This window comes from Crocodylus porosus, unplaced genomic scaffold, assembly GCF_001723895.1.
Source record: "Crocodylus porosus isolate Cpor-Errol unplaced genomic scaffold, CroPor_comp1, whole genome shotgun sequence".
NCBI lineage: Eukaryota > Metazoa > Chordata > Crocodylia > Crocodylidae > Crocodylus > Crocodylus porosus.
In genome coordinates, this window is record NW_017728886.1 from 60511465 (window position 1) to 60536307 (window position 24843).

Sequence of the window (24843 nt, forward strand, 5' to 3'; positions counted from 1 at the left end):
GTTACAAAAGTAGGTGCATTAACATTTTCTTTTTAAATCTGACTTTAACAAGGTGCAATAGGATTATACTTTGGCACCTAATAGGTGGAAATAGGATTAGGCTCCTATCCTTACGTTGAAGTTGTTTATAGGTTTCAAACCACCATGAATATGCACTGAATGAACCCCCTGGTGAATGTACATCTAGGTCAAGATTTAAAAATCTTAAATCTATTCAGTCTACTAGCTACATAAAATAATTCATTCTCCATCAGCCTGACAGTACCAGCAAAAATTACAGCGTTTCTTATTTAAAAACATTCACACATAACTGTACCAGTGAGACAGGAGACTTGGCAGGCTGTGACAAATAAACCATATGAAGCGACAAATCTTACCAAACTTCAGGATATCAGCAAAATTTGAGATTGGTTATACACGTGTTATGTTGTTACATTTAAAGGCAGGGAAAGTCTTAACTATTGTAGGTATAAGTCTATCAGAATAAGAGTGTTTATTCTAATGTGTGGGTACTTAACTAAATGAATCCTCATGTTGTGTAACAGCTTTTTAGTTTCACATGGTTTATACTATCCACTGAAGCTTCTTGATGATTTTAAGAATCTGATCAGCCCCTCAAATCCTGGCTCTGTCCTTGAATTTTATCACACTATAAGACACCCATGCCCACTTCAGCAGAGGTGTTTAAATCTCCCCAGGAGGCAACTTTCTGTCTTAATACAATGTTACCAAGTTTCTCTAGTCAATCTTAAGTCTCCCTTCCCCCTTTTTAATGCAGGGATTCCTGCGTCAAACAAACTTGCTGTAGAGAAGTGAGGGAAAGTGTTAGTCAAAGCTCTGAGGCACAAAAAAAGGCAGGAGGAAATGGGTAGTAAGCCAAGTAATCAAGTTGTCCACCAGGGGGGCATTTCTGGGGAGTTGCAGAACCTTATTTCCTCAGCCTTGCACATCAAGCTGGTAAAGTAAAGTAAAGGAAACACTGGTAACATCTTGTGTACTAGTACAGTAAATAGAAGAGGAGCTTTCTTTCCTCCATGGCCAATGCCTGACATGAGAGGTCTTTAATTAAAAAAAAAAAAAAAAATCAGGATGAAATCCTGGCACTATTGGAATTAATGGGAAATTTTTTTGCCACCAACTCTGACAGACCCTAAATTTCACCCACAACACCTTTAAATATTTCCTTTTGTTCAGAGTGCCTTTTCTTCCTCCAAGGGTGCGTAAAGATGCAAATAAAACTATGGAGTAGTACCCTGTTCCGTCTCTGAATAGAAAGCTTCTCCTGTTAAGCAACTGTTTTCTGATCATCATTTAAAGACATGTTGCACTGCATAATAAATAAGGGAAGGCTGCTTTGGATACATTTTTCTAAAGCAAAAAAAAGAGAGTCTTAGCTTTATTGGGTTCCAGTGTTCTGTTTATCAATAATGCATTCCCAGTCTGAGCGAGTATGATGGGAAGAACACTTTAATATTCAAACTAATTTAAAAAGAAGTTCCTTTAAATTTCCCTATGAGACATTTACAAAAATACGCAGCTAATTTATCGTACCTAATGTGTGTGTATGTTTTGAGAGGTCATTAGCACAGAAATTTGACAGTTTACCACTTTTTTGTTTTAAATTGACAAATTACAGGTTTTAATGCTTGCTATTTTGCAGACACTAATTTAGTGCTTTAACTTGAGTGCAGTAGGAATTTATCCCCCTGCTTGAGGCCTTACAATTTTACAGATAGTGTATGTAGTTCTAGTATGAATACCATTATATCCATCTTTTTAAAGAGCTATTTATCCATCTAATAATACAATATTGCCTTATAAAAATAGCAAAAATATGCATTCTAAAATAAACTGTTACTAGAGGTATAACTGGTAGTTCTTGCCATAATGAGACCCTTTTTAAAGTTGTTCATAACCTTGTCAAATTAACTGCTTGGACTAGGATTTTATCTGCTGGCTATCTGCCTCCAGCTGATTTTTTTGGAAAATTTCATCTAAATTGTTTCAGCCTTTTCTGAAAATAAGTCTTAGAGAAAAATTTGCAGAATGTAGGCAACCTTTCCTTTGAATAGCTGTAAGACCCCCACAGCTTTGCAGTAGAAACTCTGGACAAGTTTTGTGTTGCCTCTGTAAAAATCTGTCCACGTTTCCTTGTTAAAAGCCTGGGGGGGTATGGGGGGGGGAGTCGTTTGCACATGCTCAGGGGTTGTCTTGGTCTTAGCAGCTTACAAACTCCAAAAAGATATTCAATAACCTTGCTTAGTGTGCTTCACCTCAAATGCTAAATACTGTGCAATGGTCTTTGCAAATGCCATCCTCACAGAGCAACTAAGAATGCTTTTACCAACCCAGGACTATGGGACATTCCAGATATTCTTTTTAAAGACTGCCCCTGAGCTAGGATAGTGTCTGGGGGTTTTTTGCTTCCTCATTAGCTCCCCTGCTGGGCATCAAGATAGCGTGAAGGAGAATCAGCTATGTGATTCATATGTAGCGGAGGCACAAACTAGACTACAGTCTTCCTATAATCCCTTGCTTCATTCAACACACACCTTTCACCTCTGGCAGCCAATGTGTTTTCAGTAATATTATGCCTATCTATACTAGTGATGAACTAAAGACCCTTAATAACCCAGAGCTCTATTTTGGTACTAAAGGATAGGAGCATATAAACAAATTATTATGAGACAAGCTAGAGTGTAAATTTATATTATGACAGCTACTCCATGGTAACATGCATGCTCTTACAGCATAGTAAATGCAAGGTAACTTTCTCCTCAGTTAAACTACAGTAAGAACATGCAGACAGGCCACTACTACTATGGAGCATCAGAAGCTATATAAGTTCATACCCAACCTTAGCTTGCAGTGACTTGTTCATGTGACCATACTCCAAAAATCATCTTTTAAAGGCAAGTAAGTCACCAGTATTATTTGAAGAGTTTTGTTTGAAGTTGTGAAAATGTACAAGTCAAGTGTCCACTATCAATTAGTTTTCAGAGAATTCTCCATACACGTATGATGCTAACCCATGCTCACAATTGTATTAATTGCATATGCATATTAAATGGACAACTGTATCCATAAAATGTGGAAAGTATGCTTATGAAATACATACCTGACCATTAAGTCCCCAATTCAGCAAATATTTATGCACCTGAGAAGTTCCACCGAGGTCCAAATGCACATACATAAAATATAGCACGTATGAGCCCTTGTAAGTTCAGGGATCAGGGAATGCTTTGAGAAATGAATATCTAAATATGCCACTTTACACTTTTCATAAGAAGAGTTATGCAATGCTTATGCCAGATGCTTTGTGAAAAATCTAGTACAAGATTGCATTAAAAACCCACAAACAACTTTATAGCAGGCATTTAGCAGAACAGATTTTTATTTGACTTCAAAATAATGGGATTTATTTAGATTTACAATATTGCAGTAATTACTTAAAGCAAATGTACATTTGTTAGAATTTTTAGTAGGTGCTATTTATCAACTTTGAAAATGTGCAACAGGGAATAAGAAAATATAAAATTGGGTTAGCAAAATATAATAATAGAGCTTTACAAGAGAGGCATACATACCATGTTATTTGAGCTAAGTCTATCAGTTAAACATTTTGTAACAGCTTTCCACTTACTTACACTCACCAAGAAGTTTAAATCAGGAACACTAATATGAAGGAGAACTCAACCCACTTTTAAGACTAAAAGCTGGTACATTTAAGAAAAAAAGTGGGAGGGAAATCCATCTCAGATGCATTTCTTCCTTGTTAAGAGTTTTCCCTTTTTCCACGAAGAACTTCATTTTTATTAGGAACTAATGAAAACCAGTTTATCAGTAACACTGGCCACCAAATGTTATTCCTTTACTATTTAAGACTCAGTTTAACTACTTTGTACAATTAATAGCCATAATGTCAGGTGTTTTATATGCAGAGAATTAGGTACTTAATAAAAAGTATTTGCTTGTGAAAATCTTACCATGCTTCTTAAAAAACTGTTACTGTACAGCCAAAACAAACAACCCCTTTTCCCACCAATCAAATGATACAAAATCCTGGAGTTTGCTGTGACCTGGACAACCAAAAGCAGAGAGATCTGCATGCAATCGGAATCATGACTTGTGACCACTGACTAAACCCAACTATTTCTCAAATGAGCGACAAGAAGGTTCCAAAAAAAGCGTTTGGTTTGCAATAGTGTCCATTGCTTAAAAATAGCTCACAAGTTTTCCTCCTCACGTAAAAACTGGAACACGGCTGAGAAGTCTTTCAGGGCATAGCCCTTTGCACACATCATCCTGTAGATCTGATGTGCTAGCGATCCCAGGGGAACTGGTGTCTTAGTGTTGGTAGCAGAAATCTGTGCCAGGCCAAGATCCTGAAAATAAAAAGGGGGAAAACAAGGATGTAAACAGCATGCGAGTATGATCAGTTTACCCTCCATTGTACAGAGAAATCAACGGCCAACAAAATGCAGTACTAATGCCCTGGGAAAGAATGAATCAGCAACTCAGTGTTTTTCAATGGCACTAGAATTCACTGTGTAAAGCACGAAACCTTCTCCAGGAACGTTGTAAGATTCTAGGCCTCTGTGCACTCTGCTAAGATTCTAGGCTTCTATGCATGCTGAAAGCAAGACACAACATGATGTATTATTTTTCCTTCTACAAATCTCTTTTGAGTACAAACCCTATCTAAGCCATTCACTTAAACATTTAACATTGGTTTCAGAACACAAACATAATTTCTATGCATGAGGTATAGGGAACGTATTGTTCCTAAAAGTAAAATTAAATGAAGATGTTTTAGCTGATGTGACTTCAGAAGAAACACAAATCAAATTAATCTTTTTGGATTCATAAAGAAAGACTTCTAGAAAGCATATTCCAAGGTTTGAAAGGTTACGTGTTCAGTCTGAAAAGTACTGCAGTCTAAACCAGTGGTTCTCAACATTTTTGGACTCAAGGCACCCATTGGAAAATGACAGCTCTTAGTTTTCACTCAATTTTTAAATACAGGAAATTAAGAGAGTGCTTGAAAGAACTCAGAAAGACTACATAGCGTCAGATTGTTTTTAACACTATCAATTCTTATTTGAAAACTCTGGGTTTTCTTGTGAATCATGTTTGCACACCTAACAATGCTAACATTGTGTGGCACCTCATGGCATCCTTGATAAAAATCACAAGGCACCCCAGGCTGTCATGGCACCCCAGTTGAGCCTCACTGGTCTAAACATTTCCTAAAGATGTGTTCATAAAGAGGGGACTTCTTAAAAGCAGACACATTCATTTTAAGGATTCAAAATCACCTTAAAGAAAGTAGGATTTTTGTGTGTGATATCATTTATTATACAGCCTGCATGGTTGGGATAAGGTTGGATAAGCTTTTTAATGCAAGACATTCTGCATCAGGTCTTAACAGTAACTAATTTTTTATAAAGTTGTATCATCATGTCGTGTTTAAGAACCATGAAGGATGACATAATGACTTTTCCCAGCAATAAAGATGAGTGGTGCATTTGTTTTTATACTAAGAGAAATAACACAAAATATAACCAAAAGTCTGGCTGAAACAAATTGGTATGGACACTCCAACCAGTAACAAGTTACAGAACCAATGGGCCCACCAGGTCCTAGCACCCTTCCTCCCATATAACTTTTATTTTAGTGAAATATTGCTAATAAGGTGCTAATAAAATTATACAGACACAGAAGGGGAAAGACTAAGAGTGTCAGAGTTTTTGATTAGTGTGAATGAATTTAAAATCAGCAGGGCCTGATGAATTTCATCCAAGGTGCTGAAGGAATTGGCAGAAGAGATCTTGGAGCCCTTAGCAATAAAAATTTATAAAGTTGTGGGAGACAGGCAAGATTCCAAGTGATGGAAAAAGGACCAACATAGTGCTTACCTTTTAAAAAAGGCAAAAAGGAGGGGAATTATAGACTGCTCAGCCTGACTTCAGTATCCAGGAAGCTACTGGAGCAAATTAAAACAAAGACAGTTTGTAAACCCTGAGAGGAAGAAACGTTGATCGCTTGTAGCCTGCTTGGATTTGTTGAGAATAAATCATTCTAAACCAACTTGATCTCATTCTCTGACAAGTGTGAGGTGGATAAGGGGAATGCAGTGGACAGGGGATACTTGAACTGTAGTAAGGCTTTTGATAAAGTCCCAAATGACATTCTCATAAACAAACTGGACAGGTGTGGGCTAGATAAAATTACTGCAGGGTGAACTGATAACTAGCTCAATAGGCACACATAAAGAGCAATTAAAAAAGGATCAATGTTGGAATGGCAAGGGTCTTCAACTGGGGTTCCACAGGGGTCTCGCCAAGGTCCAGTGCTATTTAACATGGTTATTAATTATTTAGTTGCTGGAACAGAGATCAAGCTTGCAGATTACACAAAACTGGAAAGCACTACAAAACTAGTTTAGAGGACAGGAGTAGAATTCATAAGGGCTTTGATAAACTGGAAAGATCAACAGGATCAAGTTCAATGCAGACAAACCTAACATGCTGTACCTAGGGAAAAATAATCAAAAGGACAAACAGAAAAGGGAATATGACTGCTGATTTATACCGAGACTGTAATCCACCAAACCCGTAGATCCTTCCCAGCAGTGCTACCACCAAGGCAATGTGACAATCTGAAAAAAACAAATGCAATTTTGGGCTGCCTCAATAGGGGTATTAGGTATAAGACACAAAAGGTGACAATACCAGTCTGTTTGGTGCTAACTAAGCCTACTCTAGAGCATTATGTGTAGTTCTGGATTCCATATTTTAAGCAGGATATAGAGAAGTTGGAGAGGGTTGGGAGGGGGGTGACAATGATAAAGGAGTCAGAAGGCACACCATATGAGAAAAGGTGGTGAGAACTTAACATATTTAGTTTGGAGAACGGGCGAGTATGAGGGGGGGATGATAGCAGTCTCCAAATATGTGAAAAGTTGCCATAAAGAAGAGGGAGAACAACTATTCTCTCTTGCCACAGAGCGCATCCGCCTGGTCTCGTATAGGCGCTCTCTAGCGACTTCAGAGCACAAACCCAGTTCTGGCCATGGGGTGTGTCCCTGGGACCTGTGCATTGGGTCATGTTCACCCCCGAGGGAGGCCCCAACCATCGCCTGCCACGACTTGATCTTCCTTTCTTCAGTGGTGGGGCTCCCCCTGGCAGATTCTCGTAGACCAGGTGCTGCCTTTTGTGGGTGTTCTTGGGGCTCCACCTCCCCTACACCCCAGCCATACGCCAGCCCTCAGGACAGCTGGATGATGGGTTGCTGGCCTGTCCCTTTGATGTTCTTGCCTGCTCTCTTCTCTCCTTGCACATCCCTCGAAGCCCCTTTACCCTGGATGACTGTGGGGTGTGGCACCATCCTCGTCTCTGTATCTGCACTCCCTCTGAGGCATTGTGATCCGTTTGCTGCGTCAGCTCTTCCTCTTAACCCAGGGTCACCTGGAGGATCCTTCCCTGGTCTGGGCTCTGTGTATCCTCCAAAAATAACAAATAAAAAAAAGGAGAAAAAAAAGAATAGTTGGGGTACGGGCCTCAGCCTACCCTACTCATGGATGTGGCATCTGTAGTCCTTGGGATCCCTCAATGCCGTCCTCTCTGGTCTGGGTGCTCTGCTGAGTCAGGCAGGTAATTCTTTTAATGGAGCCGGGAGCTGTGTGCCCCCATCTGGCCCCTGCCGAGCTGCCGACACTGCCAAGGTGCAGCCCAGGGAGCAGCTTCGCCTTCTAGCTCCAGCGCTGCTGCCCCCGCTTCCATTTCCCCACCGCCGGCTTTTAAATTAGCTGGGCGGTGGTTTTTGATGATATCATCTGCCGGCATCGTTCCCAGCCAGCAATAAAAGCGGCTGATGAACTGTGTCAGCAGCCCTTCTCAGTGTGACTCTGCTTCTCCTGTAAATGGTAAGTGTGCACTCTTCATTTCTTTCTTTGGGCAGGTCAGCCCTGCCTCGGCTCCCACCGTGGGAGGGTGCTCCGGGGCCTCCGCTTGTGTCTCCCGGGACACAGACAGCAGGACACAAAACAATGGCTTTATGTTGCAGTAAAACAGATTTAGCAAGAAAAGCTTCCTTACTGTTAGAACAGCAAGGCAGCAGAATAATCTGCCCAGGAAAGTTGTGGAATCTTTGCACTCATTCAGGGGGCTGGACCAGGTGACTCCTGAAAGCCCTGCCAACCCCATGACTCTATGATCATATGAAAAAAAAGACATCACACCTAGTAGCAGGAGCACAGGATTGGGAGTCAAAGTTCTCAATTCTATTCCTGCCTCTGCTACTGACTTAGTGACAGCTGCAAGCTTCCTTTTTTATATCTGATAACTCGAGTATAATGGCATTCATACTCTTCAAACCCTCAAAGCTAGTTTTTAAATCTCTTATGATCAATCCAGAAGTTTACACTGAAGGGCACAAATGGGTTTCAACCACTGTCCTCACTTGGGGATTAATTATAATTTGCATTAAACCAGGTAGGACATCTTTAAATGCCATCAAAATCCCTGCCCACAGGGAAAGCTTTTTTGTTTGTTTGTTTGTGTTTTGCTTCCTGGCATTTTGGGTGGAAGAGCTTGAAATTATGGACAGATTCTCTTAACTAATATCGTCAAGTTGAACAGTCTTTTTTACAGTATTTCCATGTTCTACAAAAAATATGATTTCCTTTGACAAGCTCCAGTTGCCTTGCACGCTTTGCAATCTCCTATGTCTTGTTTTGGTCAACCTGGCATTGTTAGTATCATGACTAACAACGTACTGAAAATGGCCCTAACTCAAAAAAGAAAATTGTAATGATACAGCCTTTTATCTAGATGGGCACTAATGTAGATGGGCTCCCAAATCCTTGAGAACACATTTACTAATCTCAATTATTCCAATCCTATGAATTCTAAGGAATCACTATTTTTCATAGGCAGAACATTCATAAAAACTCATCATGGCCACTTGCTTGAACAAGTACCTGCTTGAAAGTTGCCAGAAACACAAACTGCTAATTGTTGAAAAGGTATACATACCTAGGACAAAGTCAAACAAAAGGCTATATGACTCCAAAATAGATAGACACTTCTGACCCAGCTGTGTAAGAACTCAGAGGAACAGCTTTGCTGCTCTTTCCAACAATATGAGATTCCCTGAGCTCTGAAGTAGCATGAATGCTGTTAAAGAACAATGCAACTCTAAAAGTGTATGATAATCTTCAGCTCATAAGATTCACAGCATCTCTCCCGTAGCTGCTTGATATTCCCTGAACACCAGCACTCCCTTTCACTAAACAGCATGTAACAATGTGCAAGTCTTCTGAAAAAGTGTGTCTGCCAGCAAATACACTCTTTTCTTGTCCAGTCTTTGGCAAAAGCCATCCTAGCCATCAGACCTATAAGCACTATTTTCCCCCTAGCGGTTTAGTTCAGCAGCTCTCATAAAGGGTTACACCCAAATATGTCAGCCGGTATTATAGTCCTGTCCACTGAGTGTGTCTACACGTGCATTTGATGCGTCACCAATTTACTCAGTGAGTAAATAGTTCCAGACATGTTTCTACATGTGCAGGGAAGTGGGAGCAGATTTGCTGCAATCTGCTCCTGCTTCCCAGGGCCCTGCAGTGGACCTCTGCTGCCACCGGGGGGAGCTCCAGCAGCTGGCAGCCCTCTTCAAAAGCTATCCCCGCTCTCCCTGGCCAGGGGCAGCATTCACAAAGCAGGAACAGGGAAGGACAGGCCAGGCTCCTAGCAGCAAGTGCTGTCATGGCTGCAGACCCCGCTAACCCCTCCCCTTCTCCTGAAGGCCAACCTCTGCTGCTGCCCAGCCCACAGCGCCCGGGCTCTGAGGGTGCAGGCTCTTGGCATAGTAGGATGAGGAGCTGCCTGCACCCCTGCCCTCCCTGCAAGGGTCTTTTCTGGCGAGGTGCCCTGGGGCCAGGCCCCTCCCCCCCATGCCACCACTGGACCTTGAGCCTGCCCCAGCTGCACATGTGCAAGAGCTGTTTGTGTGTACAGAGGGGTGCCCAACCCATTATTGTCCAGCTACTGATGATGGCCATGGTACCCCTGGTGAGCCTGCGCACCTGGCATGGGACCTTGAGCTACAGTGGGGGGGGGGGGCAAATCCAGGCTGGCCTGCAACCTTTGCCACTGCCTAGAGGGCTACCTGTGGCTGTGCTACATGTCCCTGCCCCCTGATAGGTCTGCACAGCTGGCAAAGCAGACACTGGCCTGGGCTCCCCGAGCTGCTGGTGGAGAGTACAGTCGGGGAGCTCAGTGGGACAGCCAGCTGCAGGCTCCAGGGGTCCTCCCCCAGTGACCTGTCGCTGAGGGTACCAGGCCAGGGTGGGGGCTCAGGCATGCCACCTATGCTACTGTACACAGCACAGTTGTGGCTTGGGTCCCAGGGTGCAAGGATGTCCATCAGTTGTTGCATAAGTGGCATGGACTTACAGACACTCCCCAACTGAAAATTATGGTTGGTGATGGCAGCCCACTGTGCGTGGAAGACCTTGACTTTTATGTGACACTGCTGTGCCAACCAGTTCCGCCTATGCTCCCACATCCAGCCTGACAGCTCCTCATAGATATGGGCATTGGAGTGCCCACTCTGCTTGAGCTGGCGCTGCACCTCTGCCTCACCCCACAGTCCCACGAGGTTGCCAGTCTCTTCCTGCAACCAGTTGGGGTTCCGAGTGGCAGGCATGTCACCATAGGGGCTTCTGCACTAGCTCTCTGGGCCTCTGCGCAGTGGTCCTTGCAGCCCCATGCCTGCACAACTGCCTGCAATGCCCAGTGCAGGGGCCTGGCATGGGACCAACAGCTGTGCAGCTGAAGCAATGCTCTGCAGCACCTGCAGGCTCAGGGCAGGCTGCTGGGGGTGGGCTGTGGGCAGCGGGCAGCTGGAGCTGGCCCTGGCAGCCAGAAGCTGCCTGTAGCTGGGACCGAGGGCCTGGACAGCGCAAGTCTGCCAGCTGTGCAGCACTGGGGTGCCAGGCAGCAGGGCCAGAGTGCAGGCAGGCTGGGGCAGCTGGCCTGTGGCCTGTCCAGGGGGACACAGGGGCCCGGCGTGCCCTCATGTTCCCTGCTGGTGTTCCCTAGGGCTCAAAATGCCTGCAGGCTTTTAAAGGCCTGAGGCAGAGGCTGCCACAGAGGCAACCCAGCCCTGGGGCAGGAGAAGCTCCCAGGCTGAAGCCCTGGGGCTAGCCTCCAGCTACCTCTACCCCCACCACCTGCCCCAGAAGAAAATTTGCTTCTGGGTTGCATCTACATGTGCATTACTGCATAGCAACTAATCTTGAGTAACTAACTGCAAATGCAGGTATCAAATTTACTCGCAATTAGGGGTGTTTACTATGCAGGATGCACGTGCACATATAGACGCATGTGCTTACTGCGTAGTAAACTATGCTATTGTGCAGTTAACTATCTCATGCCCAGTGGGAACTGCTCCCAGTTTCAGGAGCCAATCTGCATGCCTCAAGTTGAGCCTTCAGGCAGTCTTCAAAGAACTGCATGAAGGATTTGCATAGTTTCATTTGCCAGAGGTGAACTCACCAGAGAGGAGTTTCTTTGGTAAGTGGTGCTGGCAAGTAGCATAGAGATATTTTACACAAAGACTGCAAGGGCTGTATCAAGACGGAAGGAAAACGAATAATATTAATCTTAAATAGCTACATAGATCACAGAAAGCATATAAAACTGCAGGGTTTCAACTGGTATCAAAACTATGTCATTTCTGAACAATATTGTTGCAGGGATTTGTTTTCAGAATGTCTTTAGATAAAGTTGTTCTGATGGGGATCTGGCCCTTCCTGACCTTTCTGTTAAGACAACTCAGGAGTACATTTTCTTGTTCCTCTTCCCCCTTTGGAATTGCACAGTGTCTTCCAGATGTCTCTATCAATGTCTAACATTTTTTCCTCAACTTAGAATGTGGGGGGGAGGGGGAATGGGGAAAGAGGGGTGAAATCAGTCTTGCAGGGATTCAGTACTTTTAAGATAACGCCAAAATGCAGTTTTCAGTTACTACTTTCCAGTTTGGTATGAATGAGATTCTGCTACCTAAGGACAGCCCGAAGGATTGCCCTGACCTAGTATCGGAAATACTTCAGTAAAAGGAAGAGAAATATTTGCCTCAAGTAAGTCTGGATGATCCATCTCAACCTTGACAAGGGTCAAGAAGAGCATAATATGAACATAGCTAATCCAAGGATCTTAAAAGGAAGACTATTATCAACACCTTGATTGTTAAGGAGAGAAGACGACTTGTGGTCTGCAATGTCTTCTCTTTGTAGTCCCTGACCTTTAAAAGGAACGGCAATTAATCTGAGTTTTGAAGTGACATCTCCAAACTAGGTCTCAAATTGAAAAAACTTGTCTAGAGATTAGGTTACATTGCTAATTTCAAGAAACAAGAGTGATTTTCCATAAAGGTGTTTTACAGAAAGTTTTCCGCCACCCCCACTTCCCTTCCAAAGCCAATAAAACAGTCCCTGTAACTTCATTTGTGGGATCCATGGTGGCATAATACTTTGGTAAATTGTTTACTTATCACTACATTCAACACCATGTTCATCTGAGAAGGTGAAATTTTATGTTGTGTTCAGACAACAGCTACTTTGTATTACATTTTTTTTTGGATATACTGTTATCTTTTCCATTTCCAAGAATGTCCACTTTACCATAATTCATTCCAATTCTCTTTTACAGCAAATGTGTGCTGTGTATTTTACAGAAGAAACAGAAGCATAAGTCCTGACCCAAATAATCTGCAGCCTAATTTGAGAAATGACATGGCTAGATGAAACATAGAAAAAGATAACTTCTCATCTCAAAAAAGTCTTTGTACAGACTCGTAAATGGACAGCTCAGTACAAGGAAGAGGTCACCACTGCACCAATTTTTACTTTGACTATTTTGTATCTGTTCAGCAGTAGGCAATGCTATTTTCCTAGCTAAATGCTTACTCAGGTAATTATTTTATCTGCATCAAAGAATGTGTCCCTGGAGGATTGTTCAAGCAGCACTAGAGAATCTATTGCCCCTCCTTTCTTTCCATTTTGAGGTCTTGAGAAAATAGAAAGTAGTCTGACATTTCTGTATTGCTGAAGGCAAAAAAGGCTCAACTAAAGAGGTAAACAAACGTGGCTATATCATTTTCATTAGGAACATGCTTGTGTTTTGGGAAATGTTCACTTATCTACCCTTGATACATCTCAGATCAGAGATTGGCAGCCTGATCAGTTTTAATGACAGAAATTAAAATTTTGATGCTGGATAATTAAGTGCCAAATTAGTTAGCTAGCTCAGAACAAGTCAGCACGAACACAACCTTTTCTTTTTTGTTCTCCCTTTCCTCTACCTTATTTCCTCTTCTATCCATTCTTCTTACCCCTGGTCCCCCTTCCATCAGGTTCTTTGGTAACTCCCCTTTTCTCCCTCAACGTATGTTCCCCGCCCTATTTTATTTTGTTACTCCTCTTGACATATACTGTACATAATACCAGAGTACCAAATACAAAAAAACTGCCTTGAAATTGCACCTATGAGACTCTCCTGCCTTGACAGCCCACTCGCTGCTGTGGTATCTCTTCACCCTTGTCTTCTACTTTTACTTACGTATATAATGGAAAAGCAAGCACCAAAGTAGAACTGAAATAGACTCAGTGTCACTTTGCAACTCTGCTCTTGTTTCTCCTTGTCTTGTTAAATATAGGGTAGGGAATAAAGGGAGGAAGAAGGTAGTAGGTTTGTTTTGTACTGCTCTGTAGCTGCTTCTTTCAGGGTCTTGAGCAGGCAGGGAAAGACTTAGTGTTCAATTTATCGTAAAACTGTTTCAGTCCTGCAAGATACTCTGTATAAACCCCATTTCAGTTAATCTTGAGACAGAGAAGCAAAAAATGCCAATAGGCATTGTGAAATGCATCAAAATGGTTTAAACAAAAATACCATCAAAAACAAACAACCCTATTCCCAAGCCCTCTTTCCCCCTCTCCCCCTCACAGATATGTTCCCATATTGTATGGATGACAGGTCTCAGGCAGGCACAAGGGCCTATCTTTACAGATAAACTTATAACTTGAGTACGAGTACATGAGTGAGGGCACAGAGACATGAGCACAAATGATTTAAGGAAGAAAAAACTGGGAACCTAGAAAAAATCCATACGAGATTTCCATTCTGTAACTCTTGCTCCTCTAGGAAACAAAGCTGCTGTGAAGATACAGGACTCCAAAATGCATAAGCAAGCCCCAAAAGAATGTGCTCTGCACAGCCCAGCTCAGCCCAGCCCAGGCCAAACTCTTGCCACAAGGAGGCTACAGAAAAGAGAGATGAAGAACATGCAAAGGAAGCAGGTTTCATATGACAGTGGAATGAAAAGAGGCATGGAAAGACTAAAAGTCAGGGAAAATACATCCAAGGAGAAAATCAGTTGATGGACCAAGCAACAAACAAAGGAAGTTAGTTGTTGCGCAGAGAATGGTCTGGAGAGGAGCAAGATCGGTTTGGGAGAGAGACCAGAGAGAAAGGAAATTACAGTAGTTGGAATGGAAAAGTTTTCACGCACATCATACACAGAGTTGCTGCTGGTTCCTGGCAGCCAGAAGAGAAAACTACCTGGAAGTTGCATCAGTTTCATACTACTGCTCCTTTCCTAGCTGGGGCACTGGAGGATGCAAGATGCATAGTTTGCACACAACTGTCTGATGCATACACCAAGTTAAAACCAGTGATGGTCCTTGTTTATCTCTAACATTAGATCTGCACTCAAGCTGAAGGATGCATATTTACTAAATAGAAGACCTTACTCATTTGCTTCTGTCTGTTAGATGCAAACTAAGCTCACCAGGTTGCCAATGCTCTGAGGAAGAGAGAAGCCTTCACATGAAATGAAAGTCTCTTTCACAATCAGGACAAATAATCTCACTACTGGGGAAGAAGAATTTGATATGGGCACTCCTAACTTTGCTATTCTGAGCTCATGCTGAATAAGAGATAAAGTGCTGGGAACACAAAAGGAAGCAGACACACTGGCATATTAGGTCAGAATAGAGTTGAACCAAAGCAACCAGGAGATAGCACAACTTAAGCGGTGTCAAAATTCAGCACGTGAGTCTGTAGTAGGCAGAATTATTGGTTTGGTTTTTGGTTTTGTTTGATTTGGTTTTTGTTGAATCCCAAATGATATTCCAAAACATTTTTAAGTAGATTTGCAAGGAAACCTCTCATTACCTTCCAGTCCTACAGTGAGGTACATCAGGAAAAAAGCTCACAAAGTTGTGAAACACCAATGTTACTGTCCATTCTATAAAGATACAAAGAGCACAAAGTCCTGTGTAGGAATTAAGAATGTCACCTCTGAAAATATTTGATTAAAACAAACTGGGTGCATCTACATATGCGCTTTACCGTAGAGTAGACTAATTAGTTCTGCAGAAAAGAATCACCATCGACATGGGTGCCGCCAATATTAGGAAACCGTGCATTAATTAACTCTAGTTTAATTAGTAAACTAATTAACTCCATGATAGTACTACCTTACTGCGGAGTAAGTAACTGCACTGAAATGCATGTGTGGACGGTGACAAGGGCTGGCTTGGACATGTGGGTGCTGAAGTGCAAGGGGGGGGGGGGTTACCTGGTGCCTAACCACACAGCTCCAGTCTCAGAATCCTTGTGCCCCAGCCAGCCCCTCTGCCACCCGATGCTGCCACCTGGAGCCCAAGGCTAATGCTTTGTGTCCCCTGCTGCTCTGCCCTGGCTCAAAGTGCTGCTAGTCTGGGTGCACGTGTAGACACTACATCCAGGAGCAGTCTGGCTCAAAGCGCTCCAGAGTTTACTGAGTTGCATTACTTGCATGTAGATGCACCCACATTTTATTTTTTTTTTTAGATAAAAGAACAATTTTTACAAAAAATGTTTTATCACAACATAGGACAGAGAGAAAAGACCTAGATTCTAAGCCAGTTTCTGCCACTGACTTAGGGCATGAGTTTAGATGAATCAGCCTCTGTGACTCATTTTTTGCCACTTGTAATAAGACCTAGAACACTTGTTTGAGGTTAAGTCAATCAGTTTTTGCAATGCACTTTGAGATTGTCATATGGAAGATACCTTGGACCAGATAAAAAGTTGATGCAATTCAGACCAATCTGACTGGGCATGTCCACATGTGCAGGCATGTGCACTTGCAGCAGCTCCAACAGAAGTGGCACAAATCTGAGCCAGGGCTTTTTGCCTCAGCACACATGCCCAGACATGCACTTTGGTGTGGGGCAAATTGTCCCACTTAGGGCAAAATAACCCTGCTTGGTTCCTCCCAGATCTGCAGCCAGGGGGAACTAGACACTGAGGCCAGCACCTGTGCTGGCCCCAGCAGTACAAAAACCTGTCCTGTGCCAGCCTCAGCAGTATAAAAAGCTGCCCTGGCAAGTAGTTCACTCTCAGGAACTTCGGAAAGTGCATGGGTCTACCCACGACACGTGCAACCTGCTGTCTGGTCCAGGAGGTGAAATCTGGTTTACCTCCCTATGCCTTTGCCTTTGTTAACCAGGTCCTGCACAGTGTCAGTCCCCACCCCCTCCCCCACCCCACTGGAGTTTGTCGTGGGACTGGCACCTTGCCCAGCCTCACGGCGCTCCCTGCTCCACCACCTAAGCCAGCTGGAGGACACCAGACCAGTCTGCTTTTCCAGCGTCCATCACCGCCACCTCTACACACTTGTGTGCCACACGATCCACCATGCCACCCTCACATCCTGCTCAGACACCAAGTGAAGGGACCTGCTCGGCAAGGGCATGGCTAGGGCACCCTGCTGGCTGAGTCTGTACTCCATCCTCATCCCACAAGCCACTGGGGACCTCAGCTGGGGGCTCCTCCATGGAGCTGTTCATAGTTTCATAGTTAGTACGGTTGGAAGGGACCCGAGCAGATGATCAAATCCAACCCTCTGCCATGGGCAGGAAAGAATGCTGGGGTCAAACGATCCCGGCTAGGAGATTATCTAGCCTCCTTCTGAAGACCCCCAGGGTAGAAGTGAGCACCACTGCCCTTGGAAGTTGGTTCCAGATCATAGCCACCCTGACTGTGAAGTAGTGCCTTCTAATGTCTAGCCTGAATCTACTCTCAGTCAACTTATAGCCGTTATTCCTCGTTACTCCCGGTAGTGCTCAGGGGAACAGGGACTCTCCAATAGCCTGCTGGTCCCCCTTGGCCAGTTTGTAGATGGCTACCAGATCCCCCCTCAGCCTTCTCAGGTGGAGGCTGAACAGGTTTAGGTCCCATAGCCTCTGCTCATAGGGCCTGCCTTGCTGCCCCCTGCTCATGCAAGTGGCCATCCTCTGGACCCTCTCAATGCTGGCCACATCCCTCCTGAAGTGCAGCGCCAAGAACTCCTGAGCCACCTTTTTGTTTTTGGTCACCCCATCCATGGCCCCATTAAGTCCTGGGACCTCCTGGTCAACCTCCTCCTGGCGCTGGCCAAGTGGGCTCTGTACTTGACCAGGAAAGAGGCTTTGGCCAGGAAGGTGCCCGGAGATTGCGGGGCTGGTTTCTTCTCACTTGTCTGTGCACATTTCCAGGCAGAGCACCAGTGGGCGGTGTCCACTGGCTCCTTGGATGCCTTTGAAGACTGGCAGGTGTGGCCTGTATCCTCCTCCAGAGCACTTACTTTCATGTTTTGACCCTATGACCCCCGTGTCATTCCTATCTGTTTTTTTTCCCCCCTTAGTTGTCCCACAAAATCAGTTGCTCCATTCATTCATTAGCCACCATATAGTGGGGGCTACTAGTTTACTGGGTGGGCCTTAGAGCCCACAACAATTCTGAATGGACAAATAGACAGGAGCTTCTGAGGTCTGCATATCTGCAGGAAGAGCACCAATGGGCCATGTCCACTGGCTCCTTGGATGCCTTTGAGGACTGGTGGGTGTGGCCTGGGGCGGCTCTGCTCAGTGTCCCCATCTAGAGCCCTTTTTTCACATTTTGACTCTTTAAACCCCACATCACTCCTATCCTGCTTTTTCCTTAGTTGTCCCAAAATTAATAAAGAAGTTGTATCTTTCACCCTTTGGCCCCACACAGTGGAGGCTATTAGTTAGATGGGTGGGCCTTAAGGCCCATGTTAACTGGAAGATACAAATAGACAGGAGCTTCTGGGGCCTGGCTAATTGGTATCTGGGGACACTACCCCTCATGTCAGCTAGACTGCTGAAGCAGCCCTAAGAAGTCTCTGCACCCTCTAACCACTACAACAGTCTGGTAGTGGGTGCTGCTGCCTGGTTGTGACCTGCTGCCACCTGTAACAGCATTTAACCCCAAGGCTGCACACATGGCAGACTCAAATGGGGAGTGCATGGCTTTTAAAGGCACCTGCACCTCTGGGCCAGCTGCCAGTGGGCTGTGGCTACACAGTTGGCCTTTGTGTAGCACTACTGCACACTGCCTGGCCATCTTGGGCAGCTATTGCCCAGAAGATATTCTCAGTCTGGTGGTCTGCTCGGAATTGTCAAAGCATGCCCTCCTGGCCCCAAGTGGCCAGGAGTTCAGCCACCTAGAGCTGGGTCCCGGCTGCCAGCTCTAAGCAGTCTCCTCTGCCTGGGTCCTGCCACTTGCTTCACTAGCAGGAATTCTGGTGTTCCCTATTTAAAAACTGCAAAATCCCTGAAAAAAAAAATCCCGAAGTCACTCTTTAAAATACCCCCAAATCCATGTTCTTTCACAATTAAAACAAAAGACTACTAGATAGATATAGACAGAGAGATCAAATCAGTTGGGCAATGTTTTACTGATATATTTACAATTTTAAAGAAATTTTGAAGCCTACCAGTGCCTCTATCATTATAACAAAATACATTCTAAATATCTATACAGTTTGGCTTTACTTTTGGCTTTTCTGTCATAGAAAAAAAAAAAGTCAACAGATGTGCCTACTCCCTTCGCTCATCAGGATGTGCAGCACTGAGATGCCAGAGTCCTGCCTCTGCCCTTCACTCTCAACCCACAGCCTGCTCTCCACCCCAGTCCCATCACTCCTGACCCACAGGACAAGGTATGTGGGTGCAGGGTTTGTGGCTAGATTGTTGGGGGAACTGTGGATGTGGGGGTGCATATGCGGAGGCTGCTCAGGAGGGGTGGGTCCCAGCCCCCCCACAGGGGCCACAGCTTCCCCCAACAGGGCCCACAGCCGCCCACTTGCTCTTCCACCTGGTCCCAGCTCCCCACTCGTCCCCACTGTCCAGTCCCAGCCCCCACCCAGCTCCAGTATCTCTGCACTCACTGGCAGTAGCAGTGGCCACCGAAGCCACTCAGGGTCTCATGGCACAGCCTCCCCACAGGGATTAGCCCTGGCCACCTGGCACCTGTGCTGCTGCTGCCACATCACAGGTGTGCAGCTTGGCTCAGGAAGACACCGTGTGGCGTCATGTGTTGTCAGGCAGCTCGGGGTCGCTGTGGCCGTCACTCAGGGCTCAGCGCTGCTCAGCCCGAGTGACCCAGAGCTGCCTGACAGTGTGTGGTGCCGTGCAGCTCCTTGCTGTGCCAGGCTGCACTCCCACAATGCTGCAAAGGCAGTGCAGATGCCAGGTGGCCAGGGCCGATCCCTACTGCCCCCCGTCGCACTGAAGGGCTGTGCCATGAGGCCCCAACAGCCACTGCTGCAGCTGGTGAGTGCGGGGAGGTTGGGGAAGTGATTGGGGAGCTCTGGGAATGATGGGGGGGGTTGAGATGCTGTAAAAGGCACATGCAGCATGAACAGCGTGTGACCCCGGTGACTGGGGGTGGGGTGGCGGTGGCAGCAGCAGCAGCAGCAGCAGCAGCAGCAAGTGGGGGAGCTCCTGCAGACTCTACCAGTATTGTTGGCGGTGGGGAAGGGAGTGGTGAGTGCCAATCAACCACCCGCAGCTGCCACTGGCAGCATTGGCGGCAGCCAGTGCGGATTGCGGACCACCTGTAGATGCCACTGGTGTCAACAGCAGGGTGGCAAGTGGCAACCACCCACAGGTGCCGCTGACAGTGTCGGTGGTGCACCACCACACTTAGGGGGGTGCATGTGCACCTGCATGCACCCCCTATGCATTGTCCCTGACGTGCGGGTTCATGTGGATGTGCCCACTGAAATCAATAGATATACGTGGATTTAAACAAGCTGACAATCTGATGTATATAAGAGCTAGATTTTTATTATATGTAGACTTTAGGGTTACATATAGACAGTCAAAAAGCCTGAGGCTGAATCTTTGTAGGTTAATCTAGGCTCCATAGATTGAACTGATAATCAAGTGAACAGACATTCACTTTGATTCTGGAAATTCAGCCAGGAGGTGGGGGGGGTACTCAAACATGCCTCCATGCTTGGCTACAGCAGACAGCTTGGGCCAAGACTAGCCTACCCACTCTGTGAGAGGCAGGGTTTGTAGGGAAGGTGCAAAACATCCTGGGATGTTGTGGGGACTGTGAGTTAACTTGAACCTGGAGGGGATTTGGGACAGACGTTCAATAAACCAATTTAACCTAAATCAGTTAAGCCTGACAACTTCCATCCAGGTTTAACTTAAACTGGTTTTGGCCATTATGAATGCAGTTTGTGTGCGCTGAGCTTCTGTTGTGTTACAGATTTGAACCAGTTTCAGATCACTTATACCGGTTTATGTGTAATGTCTGTCCCTAGCCTAGTTGACAAGGACCTTCTGCTCATAAGTAAGTTCAATCTCAAAGACAGCAAACATAGCCTTGCACTGAGGCACTTTGAAGTATAGAGTGCTAACACTAATCCATTCTGTTGTAACATCCTATAGGAGACAGCTTCTTACAAGTATAGTCACGCTTATCAAAAACTCAGCTGATCATTTGGAGCTACAGTTATAGGTACAGCATGATCCACAGATGCACAAAATTCCCAACATTTTTCACAATTTCATCTTAGAGAAAAATATCCCAATCTATCCAGAAGTCTATTAGAAGGCATATGGATAAAAAGAACTAAGCTATGTAGGATATTTTGCTGGAATGCAGGTACAAGAGAGGAAAAAAAATGTTATTTTGTTTATTTTGACAAAGGAGACATTATTTTTTGTACTTGTATATAAGGTTTGTATGTACATACCTTAGCCATGAGTGTTGTTCCAAAGCCACCTTGGTAGTTATTAGCAGAAGGTACACCTTCCATTACTCCTGGAACAGGATTGTAAGTGTCACTTGACCAGCAACGACCTGAGCTCATATTTAGGATTTTAGCCAGCAGTTTTGGGTCAAGCCCTAACCTGTCAAAGGTCAAGGAAGAGAAGTGTTAATGTCAAAATGCACAAGATATGGGTGACTTGTTTTATATGTTAGGACCACACCATCATTTCTCTCCCTTTATTATAAGTCATGAAAAATGATAGAGTATTGATATTGGGGGTTGGGATGACCTACCTTAAATTAAAGAGCATCTATCTACCATTTAAGCAATAAGCTTTCAGCTCATGCTTTCTGCACTAGGTAAAGACCCTTCCACCTAGCAATTTTGAAAATGCAGGCAAAAATAAGAGATCCTCTGAGAATACCACTTCTCTTGCACATCAATTGCTAAAAGGACAGATGGTATTGGTACAACTGATCTTCATATGCCTTCCCTCAAAATGATATCTTTTAAGAATTTACCAACAACATCAAAACAAGGTTTTAGTAAATAAATAGTCATTACAGCAGTATCTATGCTACTGAATGGATGGGTATGTATGTATATGAAACAAAATATAAAGCAAGCAAAAAACGATACTGAAAAACATAAATGCTATTAAAAATGTAAAACGTTATGTTGTTCACATCTGCATCTTCTTTTAAATCTTCATTATACATTCTTGCTTATGAAGCAAGTCTGTATGGAACTGTGACATATGCTCTCTATCTATTCACAGACATGCATTATAGTTCTGGGTCAACTGCTGATAAGGTTACTGATCCTGATAAAACAAAGCTTGTCCAAGCAGAAACATCATTTGTTCTATCACTGAGCTGATGGCACAAGCTAGTGTTCAATGTGGACTTTAAAGAAATGCACTCATGACATTACTTTAAATACAGTAAGCTTTTAATCCTGTTACAATTTTGTGTTTTTGTTAAAATCGAGTTGCAAATATAATTTTATGTGAACTGCATTTATGTCAGTGATGGGTGCCAAAAGTTTTGAGAGATTTTACTTCTTTTCCATTTCATTCTCCAAAAAGGGAAAAAGCAAGAGAAGAGACAATTCTCTCTTAATACTAATGCAAACAGAACAACATTTTTAAAAAAAAGATTTCACAACTTACTGTAGTCACATACTTCCTGCTGGGGGGAAGGGGGAAGAGGGGGAGGAAGATAAGCTAAATGCAAAACATGTTTCATATCATAATTCCAAGTCAGTTTCAGCTTCGAGCAAGAGAAACTTCCTTCTCTTTGTACCAATTCTTATCTTTTCTGTGACAATAACCGATAACCAAGGCTTATGAAATAATGCTAGGAATTTCTGGTTACAGATGAAATATTTAAATATGATATTAAAGCTCAATATAAATGGAATACTAGCTACTTTAATAAGCAATATTTATTTCAGCAGTAATTCTCTGCATGTAAAACAGCACTTAATATGGTGGATCCTAAAGTCCATATACTGTTCTCTTGGCTATCTGTCTCCAAATATTTATTTTCTATTTTTCCCAATAAAAAACACTTTTTTATATTTCTAAGATGCCTTTTAGGAATTACCACTGTCATTTCTCTATTTATGGCCTAATGAAAACATTTCAGTGAAGTCAACAAAAAGCCTCCTGCCGACTTAGAACCTAGGCTGTACTGCCTTACCCAGTCTTTTCCCTTTCCCTTCTTTATCATTTTGATTCTCTCAATTATTTTAAGGGGTTTTTTTTAAAATGAAGAGGGCTCCCTGGCACCACTTCATTTTAATTTTCTGCTACAGGGCATCCAAGGTCTTAAAAGAAGTACTTTGTAACTAGAATTACTGTGACTGCTTCACTAAAATAGTTTGTACATTGGAGTACCAACTAAAAACAATGTTTGGAACATGTTACTTCTGATCTTTCACACATAGGTATTGCACTCTCATCCAAACAGAGCACTTAAGTGCACGTGGGGGTAGGTGTATGCATGTCTATGTGTGCACACTACACAAGATAGTACTTTCAGCAGTAAAGCACCTCCTCATATCTTAACTGGTAGCACCCAGTAAATTCTAACTATAGCTTTTAGTGGAGTTTATGCTGTACAACCAGGGGCTGGCAAAAGGCAGAGCAGGGTATTACAAAATATACAGAATCCTAGCCCTGAAAATGAATAGTCCCAAAAGCATTCCAATCAGTTCTGTGAACAAAATCGGTTTGAAAATAGATGTACTGTATATACTTAATATATTTTCAGCATTAAGTATAAAAGGAAAATGTAAAAATAAAATTTTGCTCAGCATGGGAGAAAGAAGACCGTGTCAGTTTAAATCTCTGCTTTTCAAACTTCAATGCTCTTACCCACCATTCTCTTCAGGAGACCTGAGCTACTTTTCTTCTCTTTCAGCAAGTGTATCATTAAAAAGAGCAAGTTAGAAGTGTTTTGCATTTCATCTTTCTGAGAATTCATCTACTGGTGCATATATAACTGACAGTTAAAATTAGACATGTATTAAAATCAGTTACTGAAGAAGTCCTCTGTCTTCCACTGTGCCCAAAGCTTGTAATGGCCTGAAACCAGCTAGAATATACAGTAATTGTCATTCAGCGAGAGTCTATCCTAGAAAGTCATGCTTCAGTGGAGAAGACTGAGTTTCCATTTGAAATCAACAAATTAATCCAAGACAGGTATCTGAAAGGGCAAGTTTAATAGGAAGCAGCTACTGGGCTCTCAACCATGATAAAATGTTATTGCTGTTTCCCTGTAAATTGGCTGGGAACATATGATATTTTCTGCATAAGAGCTCCATTGCTGTTCAAGAGATATACTGCTCAAGCTATCAAAATGATGACAGTCTGTCAGTCCCCATAATAACTTGCCACTGGATGTGGTAAGAGTATGGGTACGCGTGTGTGCATTTACAATTGCCAAAATGTTCTTCCGTATAAACAGAGAAAGAAGCCAGTCTCTTAACATTATTTATAACACAACAGAAAAACAATATCCGTGTCAAATTAATGCTTCTTCAACAAAAATCCTAAAAACCTGCAATAGATAAAAAGATCTGGATAAAACGAGAACAAAATCAGAACCAGTTCAAAACTAAAACCCATTCTTTTAAGGTTCAAAATAATTATTTAACTTTAATATTTTCACAAACTTCTCCCCACTTTCAGTCAAGAGCAGAAAGAAAAAAAACACAAACAGTGACATTCCATGAGAAAGGTAATTCATATGCTACTGCCTGAATAAGGCCAAGGAATGAACATGAGAGATTTTCAGGCTGAAATGCCCTGGATGAGGCATATGGTAACTTTTAGATCATTATTCAGACAGAACCTTTTGAGACTCACTCATCACCAATAGAAAAGTATTTTTCATTATGGATTTCATCATCCGAGTGCCTGGAGAGGACTATTAAGAATCTCACAGAGCTTGATCACGCATTTAGATATAGCACCCATGTTGAGGGTCGCAGAGTCACACAACTGCAGAAGACACTTTATAAGACAAGGAATTCTGCCACGACGCCTCTTTCAAAACTTCCCAGGATACGGTGTACGCCCACTGCTGCAGCCTTCTTGGTAGAAATATAAAGAAGCTAAACATATGAACTATATTATGATACTGTACTATTTTTATGGAAGTTAGTTACTGAGGGTGCTACTTATACTGTATTATGAATATTTCTACCAT

The 24843-nt window shown here is 43.4% G+C and overlaps 1 protein-coding gene across 3 annotated transcripts in view; it reads right to left on the reverse strand.

The window, feature by feature from the left end:
* Nucleotides 1–1607: 1607 nt before the first annotated feature.
* The window catches only part of HIBADH (3-hydroxyisobutyrate dehydrogenase), a 126140-nt gene continuing 102904 nt past the window's right edge, over nt 1608–24843 (reverse strand). The window contains exons 7-9 of one of the 3 annotated variants that reach the window (XR_002101159.1): nt 21110–21266; nt 5919–5983; nt 4361–4385 (exon numbers count right to left, since the gene is read on the reverse strand). Coding sequence is in view for 2 of the 3 variants with exons in the window: in XM_019535284.1 (XP_019390829.1) it covers nt 4227–4385; nt 21110–21266 (316 nt within the window). In the remaining variant the exon portion in view is untranslated. Of the gene's footprint in view, nt 4386–5918; nt 5987–21109; nt 21267–24843 lie in introns of those variants that run through there. The other 2 variants (XM_019535284.1, XM_019535296.1) reach the window with 2 other exon arrangements.